General features: G+C 39.3%; 1 protein-coding gene across 2 annotated transcripts; it reads left to right on the top strand.

Moving 5' to 3' along the window:
- The first annotated feature begins 2324 nt into the window (after nucleotides 1–2324).
- LOC139423262 (HLA class II histocompatibility antigen, DQ beta 1 chain-like) lies at nucleotides 2325–8170 on the top strand. Of its 2 annotated transcripts, none has more exons than XM_071175073.1 (5): nucleotides 2325–2509; nucleotides 3325–3609; nucleotides 4152–4424; nucleotides 4739–4849; nucleotides 5021–8170. In XM_071175073.1, exons 1-5 carry the CDS (start codon nucleotides 2446–2448, stop codon nucleotides 5068–5070), a joined length of 783 nt encoding a protein of 260 aa, XP_071031174.1. In that variant the 5' UTR covers nucleotides 2325–2445; the 3' UTR covers nucleotides 5071–8170. The 2 variants fall into 2 exon arrangements, with proteins under 2 accessions (XP_071031174.1, XP_071031175.1); XM_071175074.1 differs by having other exon boundaries at nucleotides 2395–2505.
- The last annotated feature ends 4732 nt before the right edge of the window (nucleotides 8171–12902 follow it).

Below are 12902 nucleotides of genomic sequence, written 5' to 3' on the forward strand. Positions count from 1 at the left end.
GTTTCTGTCTTAATTCGAAGCAAGGTCATTGATGGAGAATGGTTGCAAGTGCTGTCCTCCATGTATGAATATAATAATAATTGCCCTAGATTACATTTGTTTGGATTAGATTTGGCCTCATGGATACTTTCTGGATTTCAATTGGTGACTTCCTTTCTGAGAAATCAATTTTGTGAATTTAACAGTAACAAACAGGAACCTCTTTTTGTGGTGTGCAGTGAGTTAAAAGTATGTTCCTGAATTAAGTTTTGTACATTAGGGGATTTTTAGCGACATTTTTAGCTTCCCGAAATCTCATGAAACTATCAACTCCACCTTCACATGACTGGTGCCTCCCCTTGCAGATGTTTCCCCTTGCAGTTTTCCAAAGCTCAGAGGGGAACTAACTCTGAGAAGTAAACATGTTAATGTTGATTCTCTCCCCCATCCACAGATTTGCCACAGTAAATACTAGAGTAAGTTTAAATGTTTTATTTTTATGTAACCTTTATTTAACTAGGCAAGTCAGTTTAAGAACAAACTCTTATTTACAATGATGTCCTACCGGGGAAGTTAACTCCGTTTGAAACAGGACTAAGTAATACCTTACTTTATATTGTTCTTATTACTATTTAAATCACAGGGACATTGTACTCCAATGTTTTCAGACATCCACAATTAGTCTAATGTCAAAATGACATGATTTATCTAAAGCGACTTACAGTCATTTACTTTAGGTATAAAGGTGCTAAAAAAGCTTGTCATATGCCAGAAATTCAAAATGAATGGGAAAGATAAGCACCGCCAGTCTAGAGATTACATTGCCTATTTTTTCCTTCCTTTTGGATTTTGGCAAAGGACACGTTTTGATTTTGGAGTGTGATGTCCCTTTAAGCACATATTTACACTGTTCTTATAACAGAAGCCTAACCCTAATTTTGTCCACTATCTCTGAATCAACATACAGTATGTACTAACAGTGGCCATGGGGATTCACCTAAAGGGAAGGGTTTAGGAAGTGAAAGAGTATGGTTCTTGAAATGAATGCAGTAAAGAGATCTATACACGTCTGCTAATACAGAACTAGTAAAAGGCCCAGTGCACTACTTTTGTGATTTTTTAAAACTAATGTATTTGAGTGTTTAACAGCATTTGTCATATGAGTCTGATAATTATCTGTACAAAACAGTTTATTCTTGAGGAATATAAAAATACTTGCTTGGTATATGTTTTCCAGTTTCTTGAAATACTTGGCAAACGCAACTCACTTTTATGTGAAAACTGAAATGGTCTAGCCATTCCTTTTCCATTTTAGTAGATGCTCTTATCCAAAGGAACATACAGTAGTGAGTGCCAACATTGATATACTTTTTCGTACTTGTCCCCTATGGGAATCGAACCCACAACCTTAGACTTGCATGCCGCTGCTCCACCAACTGAGCCACATCATCACAAACCACTTTATGTCTCAATGTACTCAATTACTGTATTGTGCATTGTTTTTCTTCATGGTGATGGAAAGTCTACAGGCTCAAACCTAGATGACCAGCCTATGTACAATACCGTAATGTACATTTACATTAAGTGGTTTGTAAGGATGGTCAATTAATACTGCACAAAAGTGGTTGTTTTCCATGTTATTGAATCAAACATTTTTTTACATTTGATGTGGATGTTTTAGGAATTTTCCCATATTATGGCACCTTTTGATGTACACTACAGTTCAATAGTTTGGGGTCACTTAGAAATGTCTTTGTTTTTGAAAGAAAATCTAAAATTTTGTCCATTAAAATAACATCAAATTGATCAGAAATACAGTGTAGACATTGTTAATGTTGTAAATGATTATTGTAGCTGGAAACGGCTGATTTTTAATGGAATATCTACATACAGTGGTTTCTCCTTTAAAAGTTACGTCATACAGCTGCATTTTAACCTAACTCCTAAACCTTACCTTAACCCTAACCTTAACCCTTAGCCTAGCCAATGTTAGTCACATAGCTAACATTGGCGTTAGTCACCTAGCTACCTTGCGAACGTTAGCAAAAACAAATTGGAATTTGTAACATATAATACGTTCAGCAAATTGTTAACATAATAGTATTTTTTTAAACTGCATTGTTGGTTAGGGGCTCGTATTAGCATTTCACTGTTGTATTAATTGCAATTCGTAACATATTGTATGAATTGCAATTCGTAACATATCAAAGGAATTGTAATCCATAACATATCATATACAAAATGGATAAAGAACAGCCAAAACTTAATACCGTAACATATCATACTAATCGGAATGTCTGGATTTACATTTACTATGTTACCTCTACCCCGGAGTCCAGGTTGGCAACGGTCCTGCTGAGTTCAAAACTGAAGTTTCCCAGCTGTCTAAAAGGGTGGTTCTTGAAACATAGCTTTAGTTTCCTGTGTTGTTCCACAGTTGAAAAGTTCTAACTCTGAGACTTGATCATGTATGTGCTGAATTGCTTCCCCATCCACCTGCTGCTCCTCTTCTCCTCTCTGTCTGAAGTAGGTGAGTTCAAACAATCATAATCAAAAATTAGATTTGATTGCTTTTCAACAGTAAAAGAAAGTGGACATTGCAATTGGTTGAACGGGAGGCGCATTAACAGAAATCCCATGCAGCCTTGATTACAAATTCGAACACTGGAATATGAGATTTAGGCCTAATCTACACCTCGATTGGGATGATAGAAATCCTCATAATTTCGTTTAATCATTTTTCACTTTAATTATTTGTAATTATTTCGCTAGCCTTCACTTTCCCGTTCTGAACTTCTAACGCGAGTGGGGTGGGTGTGGCTTCTTGACAATGATTACAAGAGTAGCTGCTCAACGATTTGGTTATGACTCCAAGGCAGTTTCACCTCCAACACCGCCAAAACATATCGTAACGACCTGGGTTAATAAGCGCGGAAATCGACCCTGCCGCATGGGGTCGATAGCGCGCCGGACCTCGGGCTCATTACAATATGTTATACATGTGTCTGCAATCGGCGGTTAAGGCTTGATCTGATTGAATCTAGGCAAAAGTGTTTTACATTTGTCCCATGTTCTTGCAATTAAACAACACATTTGTATGGCTAGTTATAAGCTAGTAATTTACACACTATAAGACAAGGATGGGCAATAATTATGGCTCGAGAGCCACGTAGGGATTTTGAATTTCAATGGAGGGCTGCACAAATTATTTTTGGGTCAATTTCTTCAGGGGGCATTTAATGGCTGGCGCCAGATATATCCTAATAATTATATTTCTGAAGTGTGCATACCTTCAAATCCGTCTATTAAAAAATAATTTTACATGTCCTTTTTCTGTTATTATAGTTGATTCCTCAGATGAAGATTTTGCACACGATGATGCATGGTGTCGGTTTAGCTCCAGAGATTTACATGATATGGAGTATATTTTAGAGCATCATTTTAACAAGATCATGGTGGCTCAGTACAACAGCACCACAGAGAGGTGGACAGGATACACAGCATGGGGAGTGATATCTGCAGAAAAGTGGAATGAGGACCCAGATGAGATCCCCAGGAGGAGATCAGATATGGATGTGTTATGCAAGCCATATGCTAATCGGATCTACAACACAACAGAGATGTTTATGGGTGATTATAACAATTCACTAACAACTGGAAGTTATCCTTCACTTGATTTGTTTTATGTCTATAGCATATGCTCTGCAGTACTTGATAACATGTCACATTTTCTTCAGTTACATGATTGTGTTTCAACAAAACATAGACCATGGAGTAATGCTGTAGGTCAGTTGTAATAATCTAGTAAAGTACAGTAGTTCAAAGCCATATTCTTCTAAATAAAGGAGGAATTGTTGGAATGAACCATAAACAACTGGAAATCTTACTGACTGTGGATTTAACTGCTTGAGCTGGGAAGGGACAGACTAAGGGGACTTTTCTGACTAGCATCCCATTGACAGCCCGACCAAAATCTTAAACTTACCCTTTCCCAACCAAACCCTGAACCTAATTTAGACAAATTTGGAAATTCAACATTGGAGTGCTGGTCAGGCACATTTCCCACCATTTTAGGCTACAGATCTCTGTAGCAAGCACTCAACATTTCTGCTTGAAACCTTATTTTTCCAGTTATAATGTATCATCATTGATTCATTGACCTCCTTCTCTAGTTGAGCCCAATGTCACACTGAGGCTAGAGGGGCCATCCAGTGACTCCAGCCTTGTGTGTAGTGTCCACTTCTTCTACCCCAAACACATCAGAGTGACGTGGCTGAGGAACGGGGAGGAAGTGACCTCAGATGTGACCTCCACTGACGTACTGGCCAATGGACTCTGGAGCTACCAGATACAGTCCTATTTGAAGTACACACCCACAACTGGAGAGAGGATCACCTGTATGGTGGAGCACATCAGCCAGACTGAGCCCAAACTTTATTACTGGGGTAAGGGTATGGGTGGAGTAAGGGTGTGTGGGTGGAGTAAGTGTATAAGTGAGAATGACTTCACTCGACTCCCCAACAGGGCTGCAGAACAGTGGCTATTTCATTTTAGGGCTCACTAATATGAACATGGGGACAAGGAAAGACAACTCTTAACTCATCAGCTGAAGAGTAGAACAGTCACAAGTCGTCTCTTTGAAATGTTCACCAGTTTGTGTCGTATTGCCCAATGTCTCTGTTGAATAGGGAGATTAAAATACTATTTTCTTTTGCGTGTGGTTTGGAGACCATAATCTTTGTTAAACGTGTATTTGCAGACCCCTCCTTGCCTAAGTCTGAGAAGAATAAGATAGTGATCGGTGTCTGTGGGCTGCTGCTGGGGGTGGTCTTTGTAGTAGCTGGACTGATCTACTGGAAGAAATCTACTGGTGAGGAACCACAAGACTCATTAAAAATGACTGAAAAGACACAGATAATGCTACTCACTGTATATCTCTGGTTGTACTGCTATCTGCCTGTACTACTGTTGTAGACTCAGTGCTCGATGATGGTTTATTCTCATGCCTCTTAATTCAGTATCTCTGTTTTACTTTCAACAGGACGGCTGTTGGATCTTATTGGTGAACTTGATTATGGGACTTGTGATTGAGGCCGTGTGGACGAAGGCTTGCTGATCAAATCCCTGTCGTTAACTGATGGTAGCTGATATAGTTTGCTTTTTAGCTGCTGTTGCCTCTAGCAGCTGCCCCCCCCCCCCCCCCTATTCAAAATGCCAACATTGCGCCAACCATGGCCTGCTTGCAAAAATGTAGATATTATAGTTTCATTTTAAGACATTAGCTTGCCTAAACACACAAGTAAAGGTTGGGCTGGTGGATAAAGATACATGAACTGGATTTAGATTCGATGATGAATAGGATCCTTGAGTACATTTGCACAAATGACAGTGAAGGCTACTCCTCCACAAATTCCCAGGCTACACGTGCCTGAATTGCTTACCCATATGGAAAAATATAAGAATCTTATGAGGTCCTTTGTATGTTGAAGAAAATATGAATAATATTTTTATATGTCAGTCTATACTCGTAGAAAAAATTGTTATTTGGGTTTCTATATAGAACCTTTGGTTCTTTGGACGAGATTAAAGAACGCTTTACGAAATAAGGTTCTATATATACTCAGGGCCAGTTTATGAGGTACACCCAACGTTGCTCAATTAGTATCAAGGGACCTAACGTGTGCCAGAAAAACGTTTCGCACGCCATTACACCACCGCCAACAGCCTGTACAGTTGACACCAGGCAGGATGGGTCTATGGACTCATGCTGATTATGCCAAATCCTGACTCTGCCATCAGAATATAATAGAATAGAGTAGGCAGTTAGAGTTCCAATTATGACTATATACACTGAGTGTACAAAACATTAAGTACACCTTCCTAATATGGAGTTGCAGCCCCCCCCCCCCCCCCCCCCCCCCCCCCTTCCCTCAGAACACAATTTGTCAGGCAAGGACTCTAAAAGGTGTCGAAAGCATTCCACAGGGATGCTGGCCCATGTTGACTCCAATGCTTCCCACAGTTGTGTCAAGTTGGTTGGATGTCCTTTGGGTGGTGGACCATTCTTGATCCACACAGGAAACTTTTAAGTTTAAAAGTTGACCCAAACCGGTAAGCCTGGCACCTACTACCATACCCCGTTCAAAGGCACTTCAATATTTTGTCTTGCCCATTCACCCTCTGAATGGCACACACACACACAATACATGTCTCAATTGTCTCAAGGCTTAAGAATCCTTCTTTAACCTGTCACCTCCCTTTCATCTACACTGATTGAAATGGATTTAACGTGACATCAATAAGGGATCATAGCTTTCACCTGGATTCACCTGGTCAGTCTGTGTCATGGAAAGAGCAGGTGTTGTTAATATTTGTATACTCAATGAATGTCTGCATAGCATTTTGCCTTCATTTTGACAGATTACCACATACTTATTTCTGAAGATTATCCTTTTACTGCAGTGGGATAAATCAGGGTCATACTGAGGGATACTTGGTCTCAAACAAATTTACTTTGAAACAAAAGTATACACACAGTTATGGGCTTAGAAAGAAGAAGTCACCTGTACCATGTCAGATATAGAGTTGAAATGTATTCAATTTTAAGTTTGTTTCAACATTACACTTTATATACATCACAGAAGACTAAAATGTACTGTTTGACATTGAAACACCAGATTTGAGATTTATTTTAAAGTAATAATCTTTCTTATTTATGAAATTATGAAAAATATGAATAACATTCCACCCATGAGACCAAAGAAGGCAATTTTGGTCATTGACTGCAGGAAAGGGCTACCTCATGTTTTTGCACTTTTTTCCCCTTCTTCTTCTCTGGAACCATAGGCAACAATCCAGCCTAAACCCCCAAACAGCAAGCAATGCAGGTGTAGAAGCACGGTGGCTAGGAAAAACTCCCTAGAAAGGCCAGAACCTAGGAAGAAACCTAGAGAGGAACCAGGCTATGAGGGGTGGCCAGTCACCTTCTGGCTGGGCCGGGTGGAGATTATAACAAAACATGGCCAAGATGTTAAAATGTTCATAGATGACCAGCAGGGTCTAATAATAATAATCACAGTGGTTGTCGAGGGTGCAACAGGTCAGCACCTCAGAAGTAAATGTCAGTTGGCTTTTCATAGCCGAACATTCAAAGTATCTCTACTGCTCCTGCTGTCTCTAGAGACTTGAAAACAGCAGGTCTGGGACAGGTAGCACGTCCGGTGAACAGGTCCATAGCCGCAGGCAGAACAGTTGAAACTGTAGCAGCAGCATGACCAGGTGGACTGGGGACAGCAAGGAGTCATCAGGCCAGGTAGTCCTGAGGCATGGTCCTAGGGCTCAGGTCCTCCGAGAGAGAGAAAGAAAGAAAGAAAGAGAGAAAGAAAGAAAGAAGGAAATTAAGGAAGAGAGAGAGAAAAAGAGAGAGCATACTTAAATTCACACAGGACACTGGATAAGACAGGAGAAATACTCCAGATATAACAGGCTGACCCTAGCCCCCCGACACAAACTATTGTAGCATAAATACTGGAGGCTGAGACAGTAGGGGTTGGGAGACACTGTGGATTTCAAACTTATTGTGTAATGTTTTTGTCCAATGGCCGATGAGCACCGATACATTTGATTAAAAGGATTTGCTAGTAGATTGTCAAATTGATTCATGATGATAACTGCTAGCTAATATTTTGAAAGTATGTCCAAACAAAGCTACTGTAGATAATATGATTTGAAGTCCTTTTATCTGTGGCCAATGACCTTGAGCCTTCTTGGATGGGCACTTCTAATGTAATTCTATGGCAGAACCTAAGGGGCTTGAATTTTCTAGCTCTACCCTTGGACTTGGCGATGACATAGTGTCCCCATGAGTGACAGAACACTGAGCGAATCACAGCGCAACGCTCCGTATTTTCTGCTGGCTTGCCCAACCACCACAGAAAGCACTGAGCTAGGTTGAAACACCTCCATTTTGGAGCTGCCTTACTCAAAAAAACAAAAAAGAGACCATGTTTATATGCGGCTTTATTAACTCAATGATATATATTTTTTTACATGGTTTGCAAATTGATATGTGACACGTATTAATGCTAAAATAACATGCAAAACAGACATAGCCCCTCCAAAACTGCTTTTGTAATGTTTAATAAGAACTGTTTTGCAAAACGTTGATGTTTAAATAAATGTTTTTCAAGAATTGCTGGTGTCCTGATACCTTTTCTCTTATGTGATCTGATCGAGTAAATCCAAAGTAAACATGTGAACCTTTCTGAGTTGGTCTAAATGAATACATCATGTAAGAATTAATATATAATAGGATTAATCATTCAGCTAAAATAACACAACTTCATGGATCTATTTGAGTTCAATCAACTTAATATAATATTTTTATTTCTATCATCTTTACTCAGTTTATTTGACCACATCCAAATAACATAATCAAGCTTATCTACTCACAAAACCAATCGAAACTTAACAATATTATGTGTACATTTGTTGCCTATAATATTTTGAGTAGATTCAACAAATCATTTTTTACAGTGTGCATTTCACTGTTACACCATGCCCAAACCGGACGCACACAGATTTTGTCCCCACACACAAAACACGATCATGACGCGCAGGTTGAAATATCAAAACAAACTCTGAACCAGTTATATTAATTTGGGGACAGGTTGAAAAGCATTAAACATTTATGGCAATTTAGTTAGCTAGCTTGCAGTTGCTAGCTAATTTGTCCTATTTAGCTAGCTAGCTTGCTGTTGCTAGCTAATTTGTCCTGGGATATAAACATTGAGTTGTTATTTTACCTGAAATGCACAAGGTCCTCGACTCCGACAATGAATCCACACATAAAACGGTCAACCAAATCGTTTCTAGTCATCTGTCCTCCTTCCAGGCTTCTTTTTCCTCTTTGGACTTCATATGGCAATTGGCAACTAACTTTCATAATAAGGTGCATTACCACAACCAACCTCGGGTTCATCTTTCAATCACCCACATGGGTATATGTTCCTAAAGACCAATGAGAAGATGGCACGTGGGTAAATGCTCCTAAAAACCAATGAGGAGATGGGAGAGGCAGGACTTGCAGCGCGTTCTGCATCACAAATAGATTCAACTTCTATTTTAGCCCTTGGCAACGCAGACGCTCATTGGCGCGTGCGAGCAGTGTGGGTACAATGATTGAATAACATGTATGTGTAAATTTATTTTGCAACGCTCATGCATGCGACGCATCCGTTTTGGGCATGGTGTTATGATTATTTATGGAGCAGACGAACATGCACAGGTAGCCTACTTTTGAAGTAATTTGTTTGACAATCAGATGAAAGCATCATGACTGTTTGTCTTCATGCCACTATGAAAAGTAATTTATTTTTACCATTAAATTAGGTCTTTGTTATTAGGCCCATAAACCCTTTTTATGCATGGTATGCGCAAGAGCAACCAATAGAGACCCCCGAATGTCATGGTGTAATTCACACTCTGCTGTAACTAATGGACAAAGTCGTATTGTATTGTAAAAAAGTCAGTCAGAATTGACGTGGGCCATCATTCAAACTAAGAGATGCCTCCCTGGCCACAGATAACAATCAGTTATGGGCCACACCACCATTCATCTGCCAGTGTAGCCTATCCCCTACAGCGACATTGCGCAAAAGGATGTGAAGCATAATCTGGATATGTGTGCAACAAAAATTCAACATTCACCTTCTGCTACCATTTCAATGGAATGCTGTATTTGCCTTGTAGCATTGGGTTGCAGAAGCAGCTGCAGCACATTCTGTGTGGTACATACCTTTGATTTATCGAATATATGCCTCAAATTGTGTGTGTAGAAGGCTTGACAGAAATGGTAGCAGAAAGTGAATGTTGAACTTTTGTTGCACACATATCTAGATGATGCTGCGTATCATTTTGCGCAAATAGTGTTATAGGTGTGATCGAGGCGTCAAGCCATTAGACAATTTGATGCTTCAAACAATGCAACTAGATTAACAGCAAAGTAGCTGAATTAGCATTTTTTTAAGCCGTTTTGGTACATCCATAACAATGAGCTAATGATGCGCGATTTCGCCTGGCATAGAAAATGTGCTCTCTCGTTAGGACACAGTTCAGAGGAGCTAGCCATCTACACAGCTAACGCAATCACTTCAAACTGAAGCTGGAAAGATAGCAACTACCTGCATGTCATGTCAATTTACCTGTTTTTCAATTGACATTTCTTTGTATACATTATACCCAGAAAAATGATGTTGATTCCAGATTTCGACTGGCTGAGAATATATGTCTGTTCATTCGATCGGTTAGGTTGCCAGAGACTCGACCCAGTCATGAAGTCGTTTTGTTTTATACTGAACAAAAATATAAGCGCAACATGCAACAATTTCAAAGATTTTACTGAGGTACAGTTCATATAAGGAAATCAGTCGATTGAAATAAATGCATTCGGCCCTAATCTAGGGATTTCACATGACTAGGAATACAGATATGCATCTGTTGGTCACAGATGCTTTTTTTTTTATGTAGGGGCGTTAGAATGTTGTCCCACTTCTCTTCAATGGCTGTGAGAAGTTGCTGGATATTGGCGGGAACTGGAACACGCTATCATACACGTAGATCCAGAGCATCCTAAACATGCTCAATGGGTGACATGTCTGGTAAGTTTGCAGGCCATAACTGGGACATTTTCAGCTTCCAGGAATTGTGTAAAAGTGGGTGAATTATCTTGACAAAGGAGAAATTCTTACTAACAGGGATGTAAACAAAACATTTTGTGGTATGGAACATTTCTGGGATCTTTTATTTCAGCTCATGAAACATAGGACCAATACTTTACATGTTGTGTTCATATTTTTGTTCAGTGTATATATCCATAACAATTATGCTGATTCATGATTTCGACTGACTGAGAAAAGATGTCCGTCGCGTCTAGACACGTTAATTGTCAATTGGACAGTAGAGATCAAGATTCACTATTGAAACAATGCTGCAAATGTTGAGAGACAGACAGCAACGTTTGTACAAACCCCCCTTGTTTCAAACCAAATGTTAGGCTAGAGGCAAGGGGAAATAATGTCTAGATGCTTTTTACATTGGAGATCAAGTTCATTCATTGGCTGGCTGGGCTGATGGGACAATGGATGAGCAGGGATTTCTCAGATGCAATAGAAAACAAGATTACTATTTTTTCGTCATAGGCTTACCCGTGCGAAACAGTTTTTTTTTAGTATGGCTTAGAATGTATTTTAACCAATCACAATGCTTGTTTTGACCAAGCAGTCTATTTTAAGATACCTTACTGGAATTATGGAAAATCACCCTCAAAATGAACCTTTCCTTCAAACGAGGAGAAACTATTTTACCAGGTGCCATCCTGCTGCACAGTTGTGATATGTACACTGGGTGAAGTATCACTGTGCAGGTGCATGTGGACATTGCATTTAAGTGGAACTGACAGCGTTTTAACTACTTTGCGGATATGAAACAGACAATCATAATATCAGTCAAAAATATCAAATTCCCAGTTGATGCTGCATAAACAACTTCATAAGAGGTTTTAAAAATAGATTCTTCTTGACTCAACATTCCATGGCGTACACTAAGGCATTGTTGGCAGAATAGATGGACGCAGTTCAATGCATGATTAATACATGATCACAAATACATTTCTTGGTAGTCCCAAAAATATTGCTATAAGGCTGTAAATCACTTCTGGCCTGGTACATTGTTTGCTGCCGCTATTCGGGATGCACTGTTTCAGTTTCAATGACTCAATATTTTGGACATAAACGGACGAATGTAACAAAGGCTGGGAATGTCAATACATTCAAACTAGCAAGGGCAATGCTAGCTAGCTGTAGTTTATGCTTTCAGTACTAGATCAATTTTCTGATCCTTTGATGGGGTGGACAACATGTCAGTTCATGCTACAAGAGCTCTGATAGGCTGGAGGACCTCCTCTGGAAATTGTAATAATTACAGTGTAAGTCTATAGAAGGGGTGAGAACCATGAGCCTCCAAGGCTTTGTATTGAAGTCAATGTACCCAGAGTACATTGTACTTCCGTACCCAGAGTACAGAAGCCAGCTAAATAGTGTGATTTAATCAATTATTTGGTGATGTGATTATATTTAGTATAGTTTTATCTAAAAAGGATAACATTTTTAATGTTTTACATTTTAAATCTTTATGAAATTCACTGAGGAGGATGGTCCTCCCCTTCCTCCTCCGAGGAGCCTCCAATGCTGTCAACACACAGTCCGTTTCTAAGTGAATGATGGCAGGCCTGTGTGGCAATGGCTTGTTTGCATTAAGGCCTACTGTAGCTCTGATTGACTATGGTGCACCAGTCTGTGTAGACTCTTCTCCTGGGCGAGACAGATGTTTTTATTAGGTTTTATTAACTGCAGGGTCTATTAATTGTCCAAATGCACTTTCCCATTTATATTGCTATAGAATTTTCACAAATGCCTTAGTATACATAATTCCCAAACATTCTAAGAATTTATGAAAATGTGAAAACGACCATATCCAAGTGATTGCTTGTCAGAAAATGTTAAAAAGTATCATATTCTTCCTGGGGGTGCATATAAACAAATTTTAATAAGATTTCGTGTTTCTAAAATGCTGTCAGTTCCACTTTAAAGGTGAATGGAAACACTTAAGGAAGTACAGCGTAGCAAAATATGTGGAGGTATTCCTTAATATTAAATGGACCGCTCTTGCCCGGAAATGTGTCATTCATCCGCAGACATCGAATGTTAGCCATCCTACTATATCAGGTAAATCGAAAATTACAATGTTGTACGTGTGATGTCAGGGGAAGTTATGTGCTCAAGTTAACGTTTCCAAAAGCTAACCAAACAAAAACATAATTACTTTTATGATACTTATGATATTTATGTTTGAGCCGTCATATGCAT

The sequence above is a fragment of the Oncorhynchus clarkii genome, chromosome 12 (genome assembly GCF_045791955.1).
Source record: "Oncorhynchus clarkii lewisi isolate Uvic-CL-2024 chromosome 12, UVic_Ocla_1.0, whole genome shotgun sequence".
Lineage (NCBI taxonomy): Eukaryota > Metazoa > Chordata > Actinopteri > Salmoniformes > Salmonidae > Oncorhynchus > Oncorhynchus clarkii.